General features: G+C 41.7%; 1 protein-coding gene across 1 annotated transcript in view; it reads left to right on the forward strand.

Moving 5' to 3' along the window:
• The window catches only part of LOC109912267 (cadherin-22-like), a 574381-nt gene that overhangs the window by 263906 nt on the left and 286026 nt on the right, over window positions 1–24449 (forward strand). Inside the window, exons 5-6 of the mRNA XM_048608181.1 lie at window positions 2846–3013; window positions 10915–11102. Of these exons, the coding sequence (XP_048464138.1) occupies window positions 2846–3013; window positions 10915–11102 (356 nt within the window). The remainder of the gene's footprint in view (window positions 1–2845; window positions 3014–10914; window positions 11103–24449) is intronic.

The raw sequence follows: 24449 nt of genomic DNA on the forward strand, positions 1-24449 counted from the left end.
AAACGTCAGCCTCTCTGCTCCTATGATGCTGCTTGGCCTGCTGTGTTCATCCAGCCCTGCACCTTGTTGACTCTATAGTCACACATTGTCAATGAAGAAATGATGAGGTGATGTCCAAAGGAGCTAGATGTTAACAGAAGAATACTGTTCGGGTTTGGAAAATGCATTGAAAATGTTGCTGGCAGATCATTCCTGGGTTTGATCTCTTCAACATGAAACTCCTTTCTCATGCCACCTTAGACTGGCTCTCTTATTTTGTGGAAGTTATATCCAAGTAATTGTTTGGTAGGACTGGACCTGAGAATTGCTGAAAGAAGTGTATATTTTGTTAAAGTATTTTTGCCTTATGCTCCTCAGACATTCACAAGAAAACCAGTGAAATAGGGAATCACATCTTTTACGCTGAATGATCATGTGTGTGCTGAGTGGTTGGGATGTGATCTGTGATTGGTAGAGGTGTTGCCCTGGAGAATACACCAGTTTGACACTTAGATAACTGTCAGGCTTTGTTTAAATTTTATTTGCATGATGCTGATTGGTCTGCACATGATCCTGAGGAACAATCCTGAAGGTGCTAAAAATTACACTGACAACCAATGAAGATTGTCAGTTAGGCTCACAGTATATGGCCACTGTCTTGTTAAGTTCAAACAGATACAGTATGGGTAGGTGTTTTTTCTCTTTGCGCACTCAGAATTGTTTAGCGAGTGCTGTCCAATTGAAGAATCATGTCTAATATTAAGCACTGGTTTTGCAACATGGCTGAATGTGGTTAGTAGTGTCCTGTTGTGAAGAGCAGAAGAGACATGCTGTTTGACACAATTCACCAGTTTTTGGGAAATATGGCTTATTTACCTAGCATTCCACCAAATGGCCCATAATTACATACCATATTTCCTTTTTGTGTGAGAGACAGCATGTCTTTTAGGCTTGACAGTAGCAGATGTGTGAGGAAAGACTTGCACATGGCCGTGAATTCAAATATAACAAACATATTGTCTACATATTCGAAATATGCAGGTGGTAAGAGGTGAAGTGCTATTCCAACAAAGACACATTCCTCCTGGATCCCAATGAAGATGTTTGTGAGCATTGCGCTTTGTGGGAATCCTGTGACAACACCACCCATTTGGGAATACATGCGTCTTTAAAATTTAGCTCAACTGTGTGTAAGCTACAGAGATCTAGGGGTGGCACAGTGGCTCAGTGGTTAACACTGCTGCCTCACAGCGCAAGGAGCCCAGTTTCAATTCCAGCCTCGGGCGACTGTCTGTGTGGAGTTTGCACGTTCTCCCTGTGTCTGTGTGGGTTTCCTCCAGGTTCTCCGGTTTCTTCCCACAGTCTCGAAGTGCAGGCTAGGTAGGAAATGCAAGGTTACAGGAATGGGGTGTGTCTGGGGTGTGATGCTCTTCAGAGGGTGGGTGTGGGCTTGATGGGCCGAATGGCCGGTTTCCACCCTGTAGGGATTCTGCGGTTTTATCGTAAGTTCAATGAATTTAGATTTGCATAATGATAGCTGGATTTCATTGCATGTCTTAATAGGCTACATCCTTTACCCAATTTCACCTTTGAAATGGAACAGTCGAATCAGCTTTCTTTCCTTGATAGCATGTTGAGGAATTTGCTGAGGATTCTGGATAGCTGTCTACTGCAAGCCTTCCTTCACTGGTCAATGTATGTACTAGGGGTCTGACCATTCCACAGGCTATGAGGTTGCACTTATTGGCAAAATTACAAGTAGTTTCCAAGCCATTTGCTCACCATGCAAGTTTGATGCTGAAATAGCTGCATCCAACATACCCTGCAATGTACTGGGAACCCTCATCAGATAATTTCTTGCTATAAACCACACAAATAAATGAACACGCCACAAGATACCTTTTTCAGAAAAGTGCCTATTCTGTCTTAGTATTTCAAAGCAACAGCTGAAGCTAGGTTTTTTTTCCCACATCACTATGGTGTTATAGTACTAGTGGTCATCACTAACAAGATTCTGCCATCTTGCCTATTACACAAATTAGGTGGTATGTTGCAAAGTGGATCATATCAAGCAGTAAGTCCCTTTACAACAGGCATGATGCCAACCCTACCCTGCCAGCTGGTGCTGGTAAAACTCATAGCACAATGTCTAACATTAGATGTGATTTTTGCAACTAGACAACATTCATTAAATAATCATAAGTGTGTTAAGGATTCACACTGAAGAATTGACGCAACACTTAAGCAACCTATATTAATATGCAGAGTTCTAGACAGAAAGGACATATACATGTATTGCACCTGTTACAATGTAACAAAATAGGCAACTATCATACTCCGGTTCATTCTTCCAGGCAATGACGTGGCCAATCAAAGTCAACTTGCCTGGTTTAACTTTAAACAAAACCTGGCAGCTAACTGTTAGTCATCTTCAAACTGGTGCTTTCTCCATGGAAATACCTCTACCAAACAAAGGCTATTTTTCAACCATTAAGCACACTCTTCCCATATCATGTGAAAATATTATTTCCTTTACAGTGGTATTCTTGCATACATCTGGATGATTGCAAAATGAACAACTTCAACAAAATGTGTCCCTTTTCATCAGTACTCACAGATTGTATAGAAATGAATAGGATAGACAGATTGTCTGCCATGCTGTTACGTAAATCTCAGAAATGGATTTTTAAAAATAAATTTACCTGGTATAATGTCACAACTATAAGATAAATCTGTTCAGTTTCCCAGAAGCCATCAAGCTCAGCTAAGTTCTTAAGCTTTGTGAAGGATTTGTATCATTTAAGGAACAAAGAAACTACAAAGCTAGGTGATTTATCTGTTCTCCCCTTCTTTGTGTTTTGTGCAGGAATAATCCGAACGGCTGTAGCTAACCTGGACCGTGAAAAGAAGGACCATTACATCTTAGTCATTCAGGCCAAGGACATGGCAGGACAGCTGGGTGGATTGTCTGGGTCAACTACTGTTACAATCACTGTCACGGACATCAATGATAATCCTCCTCGATTCAACCAGAGTAAGCTATCATCTCTCTTAACAATGATGAAAGTGTTCTCTTTGTTTTATGATGGTTGCAACTACAGCATCTCAGTAATTTCCATGACATGCTTTCCTTTTTCCAGATGATGGAGATGAAGTCGTGCAATGATGTTAACTGGGCTTCTCCATAGTATTTTAATATCACAGCGTGGATATGTCTGCGCAGGAGGTTGTTTTGGTTCTCAGCCGTTGGATGGTTTGTCAGCCTCATGGTCAGACTGGAGTTGTGTTGACATGGTGATAGATAGCATGTAGTCAGGGACACACAGGTTGTGGACTGAGTCTTGGTTGAAGAGATACTCAAAATGCTTCTTCTAATCAGAGCTGACTGATCCTCTGTCCTTGATGAGTGCCACTCCATTCTTAGCTGTATATGGGCTAAGTCCTTGAATGCTTTGGCCATCCATGGTGTTGACTATATTGAAGAATCTATGTGTGTTGGTTGTTGGTTTTCTCAAATTCTTCCTGCCAACATCTTTAGATCATGGAGATTTTTTTGTTTGGACCCAGCCTTCACTTGTCTGTAGACCCATTTTCTTTCCCTCAAACTTTGGTGTTCGCAGATCAAGAACTTGTTGTGCTTGTGATTTAGTAGCTCCTGGATATCCTGGTCGTTTTCATTAAACCAGTCTTGATGTTTTCTAGTGCAGGAATCTGGAGTCTCCTGGTAGGTGCTGCTTACAATGGATTTAACAGCAGACCCCAGTGCTTTTCACATTCTGTGGTTATTGAACATTTTGTATTGTCAGATTCGCTGGCTGAGTAGGTCTTCCTTTGCAATGTCTTAGAGTCCATCAACATTGAAATTCTTGCATCAGTGCATGTCCTGGCATTGCCAATTTTGGGCCAAGCTCATGAGAATGATAGCCTGGATTAGGTGCCGGATTGTCCAGCTATCATCAGCTCCTGCCATGGTACTGGTGATGTGGACATCCTAGTGGTCCCTCACTTGGACAATGACGTAGCTAAGCAGGTACTAATGTCTAGAAGCAGGGTGTTGCCAGGAGGTCTCGGCTTTGCTTGTCTGGTGAAACAGTTGTTTTTTGTGACCAGCCCCTGCTCTTGGCATTTTGTCAGGAGATGCACTCTGTTGATGTTCGTCATCCCAATTCTTCTCCTGGCAGTCATGGCTTTCCAGAAGTTTGTGTCCCTCCCAATTCTTGGATTGAAATCAAAAGGAGAATCATCTTGTCCCTCTTTGGGACTTGAGACTGTAGCTGAAGAAAGCTGGGGCCTTTTTGGCATCATCTGTTGCTTCTAGTGTTGGGACATGCAAAGTGGTGCCTATGAGGAACTACTGCATTAAGGTAAATGGAAGAGTCTTGAGGCATCCATTTATCCTTCAGAGGGGCTCACTGAGATGATCATCCAGTTAATTTTCCTGAGTCAAACCCAACTCCATGGAGTTAGCATTCTTCCTCAGAATTACCCTTCCAGAAGAATGTGTATCCATCACCTTGTCTTTTGAGCTGACCACCTCTTACTTCCTGTGCCTCACAGAGGGTTGAATGTCACAGTGTTAGTATTCCCCAGCTATGGTAGTGGTGTGATGTTCAGATCCATCACTGCTGGGGTTACCCATGAGGTCTTGATGTTGCGGGCCCCAGACTTCATACTTAAAGGGTGGAGATCCCTAAGTATGGGATCTTTTACAGTGGAATGGCCATTGCACACTGACCACCCCATTGACCTGATGCAGCAACATCATGATCTAATGTCAGGGATAGCCATGACAATTAGAGACCAGGCACAGGTGAGGATTAATATGCACATGCATATTGTTGCCCCAACATCTCATTGTCCTTCCCTGTTGTACACTAAGAGCTGATAGTCCTGCTTGCTTGTGGGTCTATATTAAAACAATGAGCATGCTCCATGTTGATCAGCCGTATAAAATAAGCAAAGACTCATTGATTGTTAATGCCATGATTCAAGGTCTGAGCCCCACCCCCCACCACCCGCCGCTCTCTGTTATATTAACCAGCTCTGTCTGCCTGTCTCCTTATGGTTTACACTCAGCCGATCCCCTGAGATGTTGCCACTTGTGTTGGCTCTTGGTGGAGGCACACTGTGCTCTCCAGGTGGTGTTTTCACCGCCTCTTCACTGCACTTATGACCATTACAAGCCTCGTACTTTGCCACTACCCCTCTCCTTCTGCCATTATATTGCCACTGCTTTCAGCCTTGCTGCTGGTCTCATTCTTTGTCACTGCCTGCTCTCTGTAAGCATTTTATAATTCTGTTTCTGACAGTACTACAATACTAATTCCGGCTGAGTTATAATCTAGAGGTAACTGGTTTAAAAAATGTGTGTGGAGCACTTTTCCTCTGGGGTTTTGTCCTGTGGCCGAGATTGAGGCGCACTGTTGGGTTAAAGTAGAGGAGAGGCCTTTACATCATTTCAAACCATGCAGTACGTGATCTGAATTTCCGTGATTTATGTCTAATTGCTTATAAGCAAGAAAAACATTTAAAAGAACATATTTGTTTTATGTAATTGGTTTCATTTCCAACTGTGGTTTGCACAAGGTCATGATCAACATTCTGTACCAGAATGCAAAAGCGAGCAAATCAACCTCAGCGAGAAACCGTGCTTATCGGAGCTCAGAGCAAAATTCACTTCTTCTGTATAATGAGCCGTTATCAGGCAGAATATACACACACTCCTGTACACATACTGTGAGACCTGATCTTATATGTAAACACGCTATTGACTTTATTCCTATAGACACTAGGAGCAGTGCTCCTATATACACTTGCTGTGAAACCCATTATTATACAGATACTGTGGGCCCCGCTCCCATACCTACGCTGTGAGCCCAAACCCATATGCATGCCGCTTGTTGTCACTCCTGTACACTTGCTTTTCTGAAGCCCACCAAGAACCCATTTGTACATTTATTGACAACCCCACTGCCAAAGTTACAGTCAATCCCGTTTCTAAATAAACAGTCACATTCACTGCGCCAAATGCACCATTTCAATAAGCAGCTCTGATAATCGTGATGTTGTGGACTTCCTTTTGTCCAAACTCACCTCTAATAGTCATCATACTCCACCAGTATCTCCTCACCTTCTGGTGATCTGATCTAAACCCTTCAGCATACTGTTCTCCTCCTTTTTCTCTGATGTACTCATCTAGTTTCCTATTGGACGCGTTCACTCAATTTGCCTCAACCATTTGCAGTGGTAACAAGTTACACATTCTAATCACACTAAGCTTGAAAATGAACTTCAGGAGGGGTTTTGACTAATGATCTTCTGACTTCACTTTGAAAAACCTACCTCCAGGTTACTAAAGATTCGTCACTACCCACTGATATGGAATCTATAAAAATGTATCCATGTTGAACAAAATATGGCTGACAAAGCCTCTGAAGAAACAGGATAGTTAATTTCAATTGCATAAACTAAATATGTTCTTTTAACTTTTTTTTCAAAAAGCCATTAAACATAAATCATTGGAAATTCAGATCATTTACTGTGTTGTTTGAAGTAATATAAAGGCCCCTCCTCTCCCTACAGGGTGCCTCAGTCTCAACCACAGGACAAACTCTGCAGTAAAAGAGTTTCATATGCATGTTTCTTTTACTAGTTATCTCTAGGTGAGATTATAACTCATTCGGAATTAAAATTGTAATCATACTAATCACAATTAGACTTCTCTTCCTGGATTTACCTATCTTGTATTTAACTGCTCCTACATGTTTGATGTTTTTCCTACTATAGTTACCACAATCCTCGAGATAATTTGTTACTTTACCCCTCCACTTAAATTGGTCAACAGTATACCTGAAATTCTAAACCCAGATCCTATATACAAAATTGAGCAGGAATAGCTGCAACAAATTCCCAATGTGCTTAATATTTACTTATACCTTTACACTCTGTGCGGTTTGTACCTTTTCTTCTCTGCTTGTCCTCCTGCCATCTGTCCGTCCATGTAGCCACAATGTCTTTAGTTCCATGTATCACAACTCTGTGCATGAAGCTTATCAAACCCATGTTGGAAATTCTTATAAACTACATGTGTCTTCAAAATTATCTATAAAGTTGATTAAGTATTATCATTCAGGGACAATCCTACATTGGCCCTAATTAACTTTACTTTATTTCCACAAGTGTAGGAGGTAAGCATTCTGTCTCCAAACTCCTGGAGTGTTTGTCAATGTGGACTTTCTAAACAGTGCCTCTCCATATGATGCTTTTTCTGGTGTGACTTGTAATAAAAGTAGAATCTTTGAATTCCTTTTGAGCTTCTCAAAAATTATTTGAACACATGCTATAAAAATTGAAATCAACTATCCTGATATTTCTGAGGCTTTGTTGACCATATTGTGTTCTTCCTTGATAAATTTTATTGTATTTCTATATCAGTAGGAGGTAACAGATCTTCAGTAACAAGGAGATAGTTTTCTCAAAGCTGGGTCAAAAGATCATCATAGACTCAGAGTCATACAGTATTGAAACAGACCCTTTAGTTCAACCAGTCCATGCCGAACATTACCCCAAACTAAACTCGTCCCATCTGCCTGCTCCTGGCCATATCCCTTCAAACCTTTCCTACTAATGTACCTATCCAAATGTCTTTTAAATGTTGTAATTGTGCCCACCCATCGCTTCCTTAGGAATTTCATTCTGCACACAAACTACTCTCTGTGTAAAAATATTGCCTCTCATGCCTTCTTTAAATCTCTCCCCTCTCACCTTACAAATGAGCCCCCTAGTCTTGAAATCATCCATTCTAGGGAAAAGATACCTACCATTGACCCTGTCTATACTCCTCATGATTTTATAAACTACTATAAGATCTCCTCTCAACCTGCTACGCTCCAGCGAAAAAAATTCCCAGCCTATCCAGCCTTTCTTTCTAACTCAAACCTTCCATACCCAGCCACATCCTGGTAAATCTCTGCTGAACCCTGTCCATCTTAATAATACTGTTCAGTTGAAACCTTTGCTGCAGTTCATTTTCAAGCTTTCTTGAAGGTTCCATTTGGTGCTGCTGTGTGATTCCATTGTTCCTGGCAACAATCCAGGAATTCATCTATTTGCCATTGCTTCTGCATGACCAATGACATTAGGGGCACTCTTATATTGGTGCAGTGCCAGACAATGGAATTACCCATTAGAGAGCACTTAATAAGAAGTCTATAATTCATTGTGTATATTTTCAAAAATTTACGGTATCATTTAGGAACCATTATGTACTACTTGTTTCTGACATTAGAAAATCCAGATTCAGTTTCATTGAATTCACTGCTGGAGCTAAATATTGTCACCCTATAATGGATTGGTCTATGATGAAAGATAGTCTGTTCGATAAGGTAATGAAACAGGATGCAAAATACATCTAGATGTACTGAGAAACAACATGTATTTTAATGGAGAAATACTTAACAGTTGAGTTTCTTGAAATGTTCCTTCTCAAATCCAGTCTCAGTATTCACATTCTGTCATAGCTGTCTGTATGGATTCCACGGTCTTATTCAACGTGGACCTTATTAATCTGTGGACCATTGGCAATTGGATTGGAATTATTGACATGTACTTTGAGTTGTCGGAGCTGCAGTAAGTTGGACATGGGCATTTCAACACTTAGCAACTTTTATAAATGCACTATAGGAAGCCGCCTATCTGGATGCATCACAGCGTGGTTTGGCAACTGCTCTTCCCAAGACCACAAGAAAATACAGAGACTTGTAAATGCAGCCAATCCATTGGGCAAACCAGCCTTCCATCTATTGATTGTGTCTACACTTCCCGCTGCATCAGGAAAGCAACTAACGTAATCAAAGATCCCTCCCACCCCAGTTATACTCTCTTCCAACCTCTTCCATTGGGCAGAAGATATAGAAGTTGATACCCAAGTACAAATAGGTTCAAGAACAGCTTTTTCCCCGCTGTTATTAGATTCTGAATGGACCTCAAATTTTAAATTTAATGTTGATCTCACTGTCTGAGCACCTTCTCTGCAGCTGTAACATTGCATTCTTCGCTCTGTTTCATTATCCTAATGTACTTTGTATGGCATGATCTGTCTGTACTGCACACAAAACAAAACTTTTCACTGTACCTAGGTATATGTGACAATAATAAATCAAATCAACACTGGGTTCAGAGTTTGAATCTAGCAAGCATGATAGAAGTGAAAAAGTCTCCACTGGTTGTTGTGTTGAAGCTGGCCAACAACCTATGTCTAATTCCCTGCAGGTGTGGACTGAAGGCACAGAACTTTCCCAATCTGGCACTGATTGCCAATTCCAATCCTACAAATGTGACAAACTGAGATGCGTTCTACCAGATCATGTACATTTGAAAGGTTATAAATAGCAGTCCGCAGCTGGTTGACATTTTTAATAGTTCAATGTGAGTGTAGTGAGTTATGTTCATTTCCTGACTGTAGCCAGAACTTTAAATACTTCAGAGTACTTCAACCTTCAAAACTGCTACCAGCTTCCCATGACCAGAGTCGGTTGTTTCTTTCACGATAGTGTCCTGTCCTCAACTCCTCTTCCTGCCCACAGCTGATTGCCCCCTGTATATAGATGGTGAAAGATCTATTAGTTTCAAAGCACCTATTGACTAACCAATCATAAACCTCTCTCCTGTCTATCTCTCTGATCTCCCTTCAACCCTACAATTCTGCAATCCTTTAACTCTAGCTTTTGGTTCATCTCCCCATTGATGGCCCTGCCTTTGGTTGTCTTGATACTAATTGAAATTTCTACTTTAAATATCCCCACCTTTAAAAACTACCTCTTTTTTTCTTGTTTTCAAACTTTTGGTCACGTGTCCTGATACCTCCATCTTTGACTCAATATCAGTATTAGTCTGATTCCTGGGAGGTGCTTCACATAGTCATAGGTAATATATTGATGTGATTTATTGTTCAAAAGCAAAATACCATGAACACTGGAAATCCGAATAAAGAAAATGCTGGATAACGTTAGCGGCTCAGGCAGCAGCAGATGGGAGGGAACCAAGGATAATGTTTGAGGTCTGCATCGATCTGAAACATCAGTTCCCTTTGGTGTAATGCTGCTTGATCTGCTCATGGTGAAGAAGGTGTTTGGCATGCTTGCCTTTATTGGTTAGTGCATTGAGTATAGGAATTGGGAGGTCATGTTGAGGCTGTACAGGACATTGGTTAGGCCACTTCTGGAATATTACATTCAAGTCTAGTCTCCCTGCTATAGGAAGGATGTTGTTAAACTTGAAAGGGTTCAGAAAAGATTTACAAGGATGCTGCTGGGATTGGAGGATTTGACCGATAGGGAAAGGCTAAATAGTTTGGGGCTATTTTCCCTGGAGCATTGGAGGCTGAGGGGTGACCTTATGGAGGTTTATAAAATCATGAGGGGCATGGATAGAGTGAATAGTGAAGGGTTTTTTTTCCAGGGTAGGGGAGTCCAAAACTAGAGGGTGTAGGTTTAAGGTGAGAGGGGAAAGATTTAAATGGACCTGCGGGTTTCACACAGAGGGTGGTGCACGTATGGAATGAGCAGCCAGAGGAAGTGGTAGAGTTTGGAAAAATTATAACATTTAAAAGACATCTGAATGGGTACATGAATGCAAAGGATTTAAAGGGATATGGGCCAAATGCTGGCAAATGGGAGTACATCAGTTTAGGATATTCGGTCAGCATGGAGCAGTTGGACTGAAGGGTCTGCTCCTGTGCTGTACAACCCTATGACTCTGTTTTCCAGCATTATTTTTCTGCAAAGTAGTGTTATTGCTTTAGTTTGGGAGAACCATGCTAGCAGAGTACCCTGTCAGCTCAAGGTGTGTGAAATCATGAAGTGGAAGGGGGTGAAATCGCAAGTGATGCCACATTGAACAGGCGAAATGCTAGAAACACTCCAATCTGTTTTGCAGAACTGTACCAGCTGAGTATGCCTGAGTCGGCAGCTGTCGGAACAACAGTGGGAAGGGTGAAGGCTGAAGACATTGACTTGGGCCAAAACTCGGAAATGACCTACACCTTGAAAGAGGAAGATGGTTCCGATCGGTTTAGCGTTATCACGGACACAGAGGCACAGGAAGGGATCATCATCTTGAGAAAGGTAAGCGCTTTCTAACCGGACCCCTGGAGATGTCACTAACCTGAGGATTGATCTGATTCCACTAATACCCCTTGTTCAGCGAATGAGTCACAGGATATCAGCTGAGATTTCCCATTGACTTTCCAGGTTGGAAATGATTCCAATAACAGTGTGTTCAACTCACCATGTTAGCTGGCATGAACCTCTGCGAGCACAATATCAAAAAAAAGTTGGATAATTAGAAATAATAACTGAGCATGTATTATAAATACATGTATTCATTTTTGGGGAAAAAGAACTTTACATATAATCACTCCAGGTTGGAGCAGATTCTGTTAATTTGTGGCAATATGACGTTCAAACCAGATAGCATACTGTTCAGGTAATTGTAGTGTGATGGTATAGAGTACAAAGAAGCAGTTTCCAGGTGGAACGAGCACCTGAATGTGTAGGGAGTGCCAGGCACAAGAAAGTTACTCTCTCACTAGTTTTCACTGTCTGGGTGTGGAGCCTTTGGGATCCATAGCTTCAAAGGTACCTTTGTGCACCCAAGCATGTTCCATTTACCACATATACCCTTCCCCACATTGTCCCACCACCATCAGGCTCTTCTGTATTGTAGGATTCTACTGGTAAGAGATTAGGAATTGATTTCTCATACATGGGCTGGATTTAATGATTCCTGCCCCCACTGGGAAAAAATTGGGAGGTGGGTGGAGACAGGATGCTGTTCACCCCTCACTCTATAGCGGTGGATTGCCCTGCAACTATTTCACAGAATCGTTACAATACAGGAGGAGACCATTCAGCCCATTGTTCCCGCTCTATTGTCTAGTCTGGCTCAATTATCTAGTGTCAATCTCCTAACTTTTCCCCATATCTCTGCACATCATTATTATCCAAAAATACATCTGATGCCCTCATGAATGCCTCAATTTAACAACTGTTATGCTTCCAGCCGTTTTAAAGCAAGCCCTCTGCCCTCAGATCCCATTCCCAATTTTCGTTGGTCAATTAAGTGGCCTGCAGCTTGCTACAGTGTCCATCAGGTACTGTGGTCATTGCTGGGACTGCATCTTGTCCCCCACAGCAGAGTGTCGTGGAGCTGTGGGGGTGAGGGTGGTGCAGGAGAAAGCGGATTTGAGGGCTGGGCAGTGGGAAGATCGGGTCAAAGTGGAAACATGAGGTGGAAAGTCAAGGAGAAAGAGCATTGTTTGGAGCCCTCAAGAAGGTATACTCCCATATGCACCGACAGCCTGTACACTGAGAGGGTGCTGGCTGGATGCTTGGTGTGACCCATTTTAATCCCCTGGTTAAGTTCTAGCAGTGACCAGGTAAACTCTCAAGTGGCTAGAAATTGATCACTTAAGGACCACCGGGGGACAGGGAGACAAGCCCTTGCAACACTTTCACCACTGCTGATAAAATTGCAGGGTTGTTGGAGGAACAGGCACTTTGGAAACACGCACGGAGTTCACGGCATATTGGTTTCAAGGGTTTTTTGGGGCCACAATGTCTTTTCATTATAACCTCAGGGAGCAGCCAAACACAGACAACTTGCATCAGGTGCTGAGTAAGCAGCTGCTGTTTTTCTGGCGAAACAGAGAAGGAGCTAAACTGTGCATTTTACACTGTTTTTCCTGCCCTGGGAATGTGATGGGAACACAGAGAACCAAAACAATGAGTGAGTCTTAATTTCTCAACCTTAATAGCAAGGTCTACCATTTTAAACATATAAACAATATTAACGATGGTCAGAATTATTGGCCTGGATATTTTAAGCTGTATTGAAATATACCAATTAGCGAACGAAGGTTCATCCCATATTTTGCCGTGTTTATTTATCGTACAAAACAAATTAAAATGAGCAGATTGGGCACACTACATAAAGGAGCTTCCACTAGTTTTATTGAATTTTGTTTCAGTTCTATTCTGCTTTATGAATCTATTACATTATGGAATTAGAAAATTCCTAATCTGAGGTTTACAAATGTATTTGTTTCTCTGTTTGGGTGCCACTACTGAGAGACCTTAAGGACAGCCACCATTACCATGGGTATGGTACTGACATCCTGGCAGTTTGAGGCTATTTCAAACTTTTTAAATGTCTGAAAGCTCCCAGAATCAATATCATGTTACTGTTTTTGCATTACCCACACTGAGACGATTTCTCAAACTGATTGTTTATGAAATAAGCAAGTTATCAGAACCTATTGCAGACACAGTGGTGCACAGAGCGTGTTGGACAGCTACAGAGTGAATGTGACAGGGATCACTAAAAATAGCATTACTTCCCTTATTCAATTTGGCCCCCAGTACCTCCACTCGCAGCGTCAAAGGACTGCTTAAAGGGATAAGCGACATTGGAAAGATTTGCTGAGGTCTCAGTCTTCCTGTTTCCAGGCTCCTGTGACTGGTATACTTTCTCCAGGATATTCGCATCCAGTCTGGTTGCATCATCTTCAGTTTGTTTTCAACAGCAGCAGCAGTTCAAAGCTGCCTGTAAATGGGGCCAGACCCTTAACTATTTGTGGAATGCAGTAACATTTTTGCATTGAAATGAAAGACAAAACACAGCCGCAGTCTTTGCATTTTGATTCTGTAACATGAGACAGACGAATGTTAGCTGTGTATCAGTCAGTGGCATTCCTGCCACTCATTCATAACAAATTGGGCATTCAAGCCCCATTCTAGTGTCATCCCATGCTGACAGAATGCTGCATTGTGGAGGTGGTGATGTCACCCAGGGGATGTACGATCTACCTTTTAAGGGACATGCTTGTGGTGACATCAGCATTTTTGGCCCTAATGTAAAAAAGGATCTCAGTCTCCATCTTACTGAACCGTGTCCTCTTGCAGTATGACCCACTCAAGGCATTTGGCTACAGTACATCCAAATCCAGTTTGAGCCAACACTTCTGTGACTGTAATGTACATATGTAGATAGGTGCTGTAATTAAAGCTTGTCGCATTCTTTAGTAGTATGTGTCCTCATGCTCTGTCTTTATGTTAGAGGAGCCATCATGTGTATCACAATGTGGTAGTGGCAGATCATCAGTATATATTGCCACATCACATCATCATGTCATCTTATGTCGGTGGAAGGTGCTTTCTTTTGGATCATACAATGATCTAATGTCCTAGATACCCTCAGGTTGCTGTGAAAGATCCCACATCTGAGGAAAAACCACCACACCTCAGATTGATCACTGAATCAACATTGCAAGAACAAATCAGAGATAATAAGAACTGCCGATGCTGGAGTCAGAGATAACACTGTGTGGAGCTGGAGGAACACAGCAGGCCAGGCAGCGTCAGAGGAACAAGAAAGCTGACGTTTCAGGTTGGGACCCTTCTTCAGAAATTTCTTCAGACCCTTCTTTCTGAAGAAGCATCCCGACCTGAAACGTCAGCTTTCCTGCTCCTCTAATGCTGCCTGGCCTGCTGTGTTCCTCCAACTCCACACTGTGTTATCTATTGCATGAATAAATGATATGATTGTTATCCTACTGCAGTCTGTGGGTTCTTGCTGTACATAAATTAGCTGCGGCATTTCGTACAAATGTGGGTGGCACCAAATTTGGCAGGGGAGTGCTAAATGACCAAGGGGAAAATGAGCATGATTTGACCAGGAAGATCCGACAGAACTTTCTACGAGAACTGACTTGGGAGGTGCAGACGCCCTATGGTGATCAGTGGGACCAGACATTGTTTCAGCATTAGCCACAGGACAGAACTGCTGATGAGCACAGTCATGATGTCTGACCTATGGGTCGAGACTTACAGGCACCTATTGCCAGTCAGAAGATGCACAAAGCATTGACTGCTGTCGAGGAGTGGAAACCGCAAAGAAAGACGAGGTTTTCAAAACAGATGGGCCCTGTATGTTTGAGTAACTGTCTCACTTGAAAGAAACATCCAGCCAGCCTCACAGAGAGAAAGAAAACTGGAACAGAAGAACGATTGGTGCGAGCTCTGCTGTCGACAAAGGGACAGACAAAGAGAAAACTGAAGCAACAGCTCGATAAATGTACTGATTACCCTCAGCTATGGAACAATCATCTGTGCTGTGATTCGAAGTAAAGGGAACTGTCAGGGACAAGTTGTTATCTTATGTCTGAATGTGAAAATTGAAATAATAAATTGAATTTAGGACCTACCTAGAATCATAATCCTAAAGCAAAAGAATTGGTCAGAATGATGTACTGATTTACTTTACATTACAACAGTGAGTACTCTCCAAGAGGATTGCTTTGAGGCCCTGAAGTTATAAAAAGTGCTGTATTTATGCAGTGTTTTCTGTTTCTTTAATAATGGAGCTTGCCTTTGCAAAGTTATCTTGAAGGCAACACTTGAGCTTCTCTTTAACCAAGTCACATTCGACAGACACTTTTACGTAGGTCGTGTGCTGAAATGACACGTACGAGTGGGATAATCAATCACCACCTTGCCATCCTAGACCATGAGCAGAAAATGATCAATGGCTCTGAAAGAGCTGACCATTGGAAAGCAGCTCTAAGTGTAGGCTGATCAAACAAGAAGACAGAGAATTGTATTGAGAGTGCAGCGGGATACAACTGTTCATAATACCAACGTCAGGTTCGCCCACAGTCCATCGTTTTCATTGCAGGTGAAAGAATGGAAACTACAACAACTTGCTACTATGTAGCAACTTTAATGCAGGAAAACATATGAGACTCACAGAGATGCTTTACAGAAATGTTCAGAAAGGGATATGAGTTCTAAAGACAAAATATTGAAATCTTTGAACCTGGGCAATTTATTTGGTATGAGATAGTAGGAACTACCGATGCTAGAGTCTGAGGTAACAAGGTGTAGAGCTGGATGAACACAGCAGGCCAGGCAGCATCAGAGGAGCAGGAAAGCTGACGTTTCGGGTCTGGACCCTTCTTCAGAAAATTTATTTGGTATCTTTTCCTTGTATATTTGCAATTTTAAAGGAACAGAGACCCTGGGGTTCACAATTGCAAAAACCTTTAATAAATTAAATAAATAAGTAGCATTAATAAATCTGATAAAACTGCCTCTGGGTTCCAAGGCTTATAAATAGGAGCTAGGCATACAAAGGTAAGTCTCGGGAGAATAATATTCAGTTTTAGGCTGTATACTTTAAGAAGAATGCCAAGGACATTGAGATAGTGCAAAGCAGATTTATAAGACCGATATCAGTAATAAGGGATTTCAGATAGATAGAGATATTTGAGAAGCTGGGATTGCTGTCCTTTTAAATAGAGAAAGCTAAGGTAGAATGTACCTGAGACGCTCATAATTACAAAGAGTTTTGATAGTGTGAATAAGGACTGACTGTAGCAATAGGATTAGTAACTGGAGAGCATAGATTTAAGGGAAATGACAAGCGAACAAAAATGAAGATCCATAGCGTTGTTTTATGTAGTCTGTTGGTCAGGACCTCATTGCCTGAAAGGGTGATGGAAACAGTTTGAATAACGAATTTGTTAAAGGAAATGGATAAATACATGAATGGGAAAGAAACTGCAAAGCCTGCGCAAAGACCAGGGGAAGCTGAATCATTCTTTCAAAGAGTTAACACAGTCAAGAAGTGTCAAAAAGCACCCTTCTGTGTTTTATAAGCATATAAGAAATCAGAGCAGGAGTAAACCATATGGGTCCTTGAGCTTGTTTTGATGTGCAATATAATTAAAGCTGAACTTCTACAACCGCATTTTCCTGCCTGGTCTAAACCCTGTAGGTTTCAGGCTTAAGTGTACTCATTCATGGCACCATATGGTGGAGAATTTATAGCCCTCTGAGCTACAAAATTTCCCTTCTTTTCTATCCTAAATGTTAACACCTCCATTATGAGTTTATGATACTTGCTCTACGCATTCTGTTCATCAAAACAGCCTCGCACTATCAATTGAACCAATAAATTGGATTTAGGACCTACCCGGAACTATAATCGGTTTCATGATTCTAAAGCAATAGAATTGGTGAGAATGACACACTGATTTGCTTTATAATTTCTTATATTACAACAGTGAATACTCTTCAAGAGGATTTCATTGAGGCCCTGAAGTCATAAAAGGTGCTCTATATATATAATGTTTTCCATTTCTTTAATAACAAGGTTTGCCTTTGCATAGTTATCTTGAAGGCAACACTTCCAAAGTTTCCTGTTTGAAATTCTTTCTCATACTCACCAGCAACCTTCTCTGACTGATGCTTGTGTGCTATTGGCAATGATTTGTTTTGACAGCTTTCACTCCAGCTCTTAACCAAGCTGATTTCTAGATTCAAAAACAAATTGAATGGACATTTTCCATTCTGTCTAATGTTTTTGAGACTAATAGCCCCCAATCCCACTGAGGGAAATAATTGCACTTTCTTCTGAAGCACTAACAAACTGAACTACGGATTGAAATGGTGACTGCTCACCTCATCTTGCAAGGTGACACAATTTCTCACATAAATGAAGTTTTAATCCTATCCTCTCACTGATGAAACACTAGCTGATTGGGAATATTTGATAATGGTATAGGATGCAAAGTCCTGTGATTCCCTCAGTACAGAAAAACTCAGCCTCTTTTGGACTCTGCCAAGACTCACATTGTGAGTGTATTCTGCAGAATTATCAATAACTTGAATTCCTTGAAACCTATACAAAACACACTGCCTCATTCATAACGTGTCATGACTAATATCATGCCATATCTCTCACATTGATGAAGAACAAAGTAGGCCTCAAAATAAGAAAGGGAGACTGTGATATGCTTGAAGCAATTAGCCTAGAGACGGGGATGTATTAGCGGTTTTAGCAGGCTTAAAAATAGATATGCCTCCAGGCACAGATGGAATAGATCCCATAGTGGTGTGGGAGGCAAGAGAAGGGATTACATGGGCTGGAACATTAATTTTCAATATTCTCTGGCCAAAGGAGGAGTGCTAGAGGACTGGTGGACGGCTAATATGGTGCCATGACTGAAGAAAGGTGGTAAGGATAAGGGAGCAAACTACACACCAGTGAGTCAGCAGTAGGGAAACTATTGGAAAACGTCCTTAGGGTCAAATGTAATCTCCACTTGGAGAGGCATGGATTAGTTAAGTCTAGTCAGCATGACTTTGTGAAGTGGCGATCATGTCTAACAAATTTGATTGAATTTTTTGAGGTAACATTTTGATGAGCTCAATGCAGTTGCTGTGATCTACGTGGATTTCATTAAGGCTTTTGACAAAGTTTTGCATGGCAGACTGGTTCACAAACTGAGAGCCCACAGCATCCAGAGCCACTTGTCTAACTGGATCCAAAATTGGCTGAGTGACAGGAAGCCAACGTAATGGTTGAAGGGTGTTTTTATGGCTGGAAGCGTGTGTCCAGTGGTGTACCCCAGTGTTCAGTACATCAATAACATGAATGTCGGAGATATGATTAGTAAGTTTGCAGATGATAGGAAAATTGGTGATGTGGTAGTCAGTGAGGAGGAAAGCCTTAGGCTACAGAATAATGTCAATGGGCTGAACAGTGACACATGGAATTTGATCCTGGAAAGTGCACTTGCAGAGCAGAGTTCCAAGTTCAGCCACCCTTTTCATGCAGAACTATCACTTGACTTCACTCCTAATAGATCTGGCATGCAAACTTAGGTGATACTCCATAACCCTTGGGCCCCCAAACAGGGCAAATAGTTTTGCTCAATCGTATAAGTTTCCATTAAGATCTTGAAAATTTCAATCAGATTGCTATTACCCTTCTAAATTCTAGTGAATAATGCATTAGTGTGTGCAACGTCTCCTGATAAGTTAACCATCAGAGTCCAGGGATCTGATGCCAATGTGTACTCCTATAATCACAGAACTGCTTACTGTCTCCAGGTCTGGCATATCTCAAGCTTTGTATCGCTGATGAATTACTTCTATCTCCCTGTAATTGAGTCCTTTGGATTTCAAGGGAAGAGTTTCATTTGTCTTTCTGATTGTATTTGTACTTTGCCAAGATGTGCCAATTTAATATTTTCTGTACACAGAGTCCAACATCACTTTGGACTTCTAGTGCTTGTGGCTTTTCACCATTCACAAGTATTTATGTCAACCCTGTTCAGGTTCGAAGTGGTGAAACTTCCCCATATTAGAATCTATTTGTCCATAGCTTTGCCTGTTCACTGAATCTAGGAGTAGCACTTAGTAATTTTATGTGTTCACTGCTTGCAAAGCTGCTAATCCTCAAGTAAAGTTGGAGATGTAACTTTTTATCCCATCATCTAGGTCACAAGTAAATTCAGTGAATAGTTGAGGCCCTAACAAAGATCCTCGTGGAATTCCTACTTGTCGCAATCTACCAATTAGCATTCCTGCGTGTAATGTCTACTTTCTGTTTCCTCAGTCTCCTCCCGCTCAGCCAGTCATGCAACTAAACTAGTGATCAAAACCGAAAGAACTGCGGATGCTGTAAATCAGGGACAAAAACAGAAGTTGCTGGAAAAGCTCAGCAGATCTGGCAGCATCTATGGAGGAAAAAATCAAGCGGCACGGTGGCTCAGTGGTTAGTACTGCTGCCTCACAGTGCCAGGACCCGGGTTCAATTCCACCCTCGGGCGACTGTCTGTATGGAGTTTGCACATTCTCCCCGTGTCTGCGGGGGTTTCCTCCAGGTGCTCCGGTTTCCTCCTACAGTCCAAAGATGTGCAGGGTGGGTGGATTGGCCATGCTAAATTGTCCATAGTGCCCAGGGATGTTTATGTTAGCTGGGTTAGACATGGGAAATGCAGGGGTAGGGGAAATGGGTCTGGGTGGGATGCTCTTCGGAGGGGCGGTGTGGACTTGTTGGGCCGAATGGCCTGTTTCCACATTGTAGGGGTTCTGTGTTTCTATGGTTTAACGTTTCGGGTCTGGTCAGAGGAAGGATCACTGGATCCAAAACGTTAACTCTGATTTTTTTCCTCCACAGATGCTGCCAGACCTACTGATCTCTTCCAGCAACTTCTGTTTTTGTTTAGACCAGTGATTTGCCAACTTGAACATTAACCTATTGTATCTAATGACAAACTTTGTTGAATGGCGGGGTAACAAGTTGTAGAGCTGGATGAACACAGCAGGCCAAGCAGCATCAGAGGAGCAGGAAAACTGACGTTTCGGGTCTAGACCCTTCTTCAGAAATGGCTATTTTTTTTGGTATTGCAACTACACAGGTTGCACTCAACACCAAAGCAGTCACAATGCCTGTGACAGCATTGCATACAACACAGTACTAAGGCAGTGCATCAAAGAAAAGGAGCAACACAATGAATCTTTCTTCAAAAGTTTTAAACAAATTTAAATCTTGGGATTGCAATTTGCTCACTGCCCAATACCAAACACTTAGCCACCCCAGTTGAGAACCCTCACTGCCTACCTCCCATTCACTGCCCTGTTGCGTCACTGGCCACCATTCCTGGAAATGAAGAAGAAGGTAAATGAGTGAACATGGGACAGTGAGGAGTCAAGAGTGGGGCAACCAGGAATGTAGCAAGTGGGATGGAGAGTGGAACTCCAAACAGAGGGAGGGGAGAGTTGAGTGAAGCAGTAAGTGAATGTGTGGGTAGGAGCCGAATGGAGTGACATGTGGGATGCTGAACAGGGTTTCAGGCAGACTGAGGGTAGCGAGGGTTGCTTGGGTGTGCGTACGGGATGCGTTAGCAGCAGCTTCCTCCTTTAGCCACATGTCATGAAATCAGTGATGCCAACTTGCTCTACCGGTGCATTGGTGGGAGCTAATCCATTATGGAATGCTCTCTGGAAGTCCACGTAAATAACTTCCATAAACTGTCCCCCTGCCCATTACTTTAATTAACTCTTCAAGGAATTTATTAGCCCTTTCTGGCATGACCTATTGTTTACAACTGTATGCTGGCTGTCTCTGACCAGCTGCAAAATTTCAAGGTGTTCAGTCACTCTGTCCTTCATTATAGATTCGAATTATGTCCTCACAACAGATGTTTGGTTAACTAGTCTATAATTCCTTGTTTTTGACTTCTCTTATTCTTAAATAAGGAAGTGAAATGTGCAGCATATCCATCATCTTTGTAGGTCAAGCCGTTTTTCACTCCAGATGGCACAAGGTTCATAATGCAGTGAATTATACAAAGTAATCGATTTAATATCCACGCTGACATTTGGAATAAGTGATTTCCTACCTCCTCCTATCAAGATCTAGCCTATAAAATGTGGAAAGAGCACACATGAAGAGTCAAGAATTATAATCATCGGAAAGGATATCGTAACAATCTCTGTTCTGATCTAGCTCTGTTTACTAGCATGAATGTCTGAGACATTTCTCTCTACTTCCTAGGATGGTGAATCATCCTCGAAATGACACCAAATGCAGCACAGTTTGCCAGCACAAGGAGCCATAATATAGTGGGATTTGTTGATCTGCTTTCTCATTCGGATTCATTGTGTTACTTCATTGCGTACAGGCATATGCAGTTGTAAAAATGCAGAAGCAGGTCTTTAATGAGACATCGAGCTGCATGATCCACTATGTCTTCTTGGGTCTCACACTTCATGATTCAAATATGAACACTTGGGTCTACATGTATCATTGTATACAATCCATTAGGAGTAATCAAGTGCATTCTGCTTAACGATCCAGAATGAGTGTGGCAAACAATGATTCACTTACGACTGTTACAATTCTGGTAGAGTTTGAAACTGTCAAAACGGATTTGAATTTACTCTGACCAAAGTAATTGATTGCACAACAGGTGTTAATATTTTCACTTTAACCAACAAAATAAAATCCATGTCAACTAAATACAATTTCCATTCTAGTACTCCATTCAGTAGAATCATACCTTTTTAGTGTCTAAATATGATAGATGTCACGTTTATATATTATGCCACACTCTCCTTGGGACGGTAGTCTTGTTGTTGAAGTTCCTAATTCCTCCAGCATTTCCAATAGAATCCCTACAGTTTGGAAGCAGGCCATTCAGCCCATTGAGTCCACACTGACCCTCCAAAGAGCATTCTACCAAACCCACTCCCCCACCCTGTTCCTGTAACTCTGCATTTCCTATTTCTAATGCACCTAGCCTGCACATCCCTGGACACTATGGGCAATTTAACGTGGCCAGTCCACCTAACCTGTTCATCATTGGACCATGGGAGGAAACCGGAGCACCCAAAGGAAACCAGTGCAGATATGGGGAGAATGTGCAAACTCTACACAGGCAGTCTCCTGAGGGTGGAATCAAACCCAAGTCCCTCTTACTGCGAGGCAGCTGTGCTAACCACTGAGCCACCGTGACACCCAGTGGGCTTTCTTCTCCTTGTTTCATCAGGTCAAGTCTTCCAGACTCCTTTTGAAAGCCCCTTTACTCAATCCTTCTGAATTTACCCAGAATCACAGAATTGAGACTGTGCAGAAGATGGTCATTCAGCCTTTTGTGTTGTACCGGTTCTCTGAACGAGCGTCAGGATTTAATGCCATTTTCCTACCCTTTCCCTTTAACCCTGAATATTGTTTCTATTTAAATAACATCTAAACACCTCTTGAATGCCTCAGTTGAACCTGCCTCCACCACAATTTCAGGCAGTGCATTCTAAATCCTTACTTGCTGTGTGAAATCGTTTTGTCTCAGATCACTTTTTCTTCTTTTGTAAATCACCTGATTCTGTGCTCTCTAATTCTCGATGCTTTTAAGACAGGACAAGTTTCCATCCATCTACTGTGTCCAGACCCATCATGATTCTTCTATTAAATCATCTCCTTCATGGGAAACTGTCCTAACCTCTCCAATCCGTCCTTAAAACTGAAGTTTCTCATCCTGGGATCAATCTCATAAATTTCTTCTGCGCACTCACCAATGCATTCACATCATTCCTAAAGTGTGATCCCACCGCTCCCGCGCCCCCCCCCCCGCCCATTACTACATGCCATGCTCCAGCTGATGTCTAACTCATGTCTCATTCATGTTCAGCATAATCTCTTTGCTCAAGTATATTGTATACATACATTATATGTATACTGTTCAATATGTACAATATAGATATAGACTACAGTATGCTTTATTATGCTCAGTCTACCTGTTCCGTCACTTTTAGTGACATATACACACCATAATCTAAATCATTAATATAAATCAAGCAAAGCAAGGACCCCAGGGATATTCCACTACAAAACCTTCCTGCTGCCTGAAAACTATCCAATAACTGTTACTTTTCTGGTGTCCACTGTGGCACAGTGTCACCCAGTGTGTCCGCGGTCCAAGCAACTCTTAAGGTTGTGTGCTGAAGTTCTGCCAGAACATGACCTGGAGGAGTGCTGCAGATGAGATTGTAAACTGGGGTACCTTTTCCTCTCAGGGGAAGTAAAAGATCTTATTCTATTTTATAAAGAGCAGGTGAATCCTTCTTGGTATCTTGAGCCAATATTTATTCTTCTACCATTGCCAATATTCTTTTAACGCTCCCATTTTATAAAGAACTGGTGAATTCTTCTTGGTGTCTTGAGCCAATGTTTATTCTTCTACCATTACTTAAAAACAGATTAACTTGCCATTATTACATAGCTTTCCACAAAATATTTTCCACCCTCAGCCAACATTGGATCCACTTCTCAGGTCCCATTTATTTTGTGAGCTATAACTTTCCTCACAAGTCTGTTGTGTGATATTGCATCAAATGCCTTTTGGAAGGTCAAGAATGCCCCATCAACCGCATTATCCTCATTAAGCTTCTCTGTTACCTCTTCAAAAACTTCCAGCTAGTTAAACATGATTTTTCCTTAAATCTTCTTAATTAGCCCTTTTTATTTTCCCCATAAAACTATTCAATCCCTCCTGAATAATTAGTTCATCCACCTTCTCTATCACTGGAGTTAAGCTGTCTGGTCTGTGATTGCTGGGCTTATCACAGAAGTTTTTCGAACAAGGCCATAATGTTTGCATTTCTTGACCTCTGGCACCACCCTGCGTCAAGGAAAGATTAAAAGATGTTGGCTAGTGCCTCTGCAAATTTCCACTTTTGCTTCCTTTAATGACCTTGGAATCAACTGTGTTTGCCACTTTAAGTACTGACAGCCTATCTGCTTCTTTGTCAATTTGAAACCCTTCTAATGTCCTCCTCAGTAACCATAGCTCGGGCAGCTTTTCTCTCATTGGTAAAATATTTATTTGATGCCAGAATAGAATTCCAGCAGCAGGGCACCATCTGGTGACTTTTTGGTCTTTAAATCTCCACAAGATCCATCTCTTCAAGCAGGGGATAACCTGACCAGGGTTCTTCTCTCTCACCAGCAGCTTCCCCGCACCTTCATTACAGTATTACTTCTGACCCAGTACCACGGTCTCTAAATTGGACTTAAGTAAAACAGAAATCTGAAACAAAAAAACAGAAGTTGCTGGAGAATCT

The sequence above is a fragment of the Rhincodon typus genome, chromosome 19, assembly GCF_021869965.1.
Source record: "Rhincodon typus isolate 14 chromosome 19, sRhiTyp1.1, whole genome shotgun sequence".
NCBI lineage: Eukaryota > Metazoa > Chordata > Chondrichthyes > Orectolobiformes > Rhincodontidae > Rhincodon > Rhincodon typus.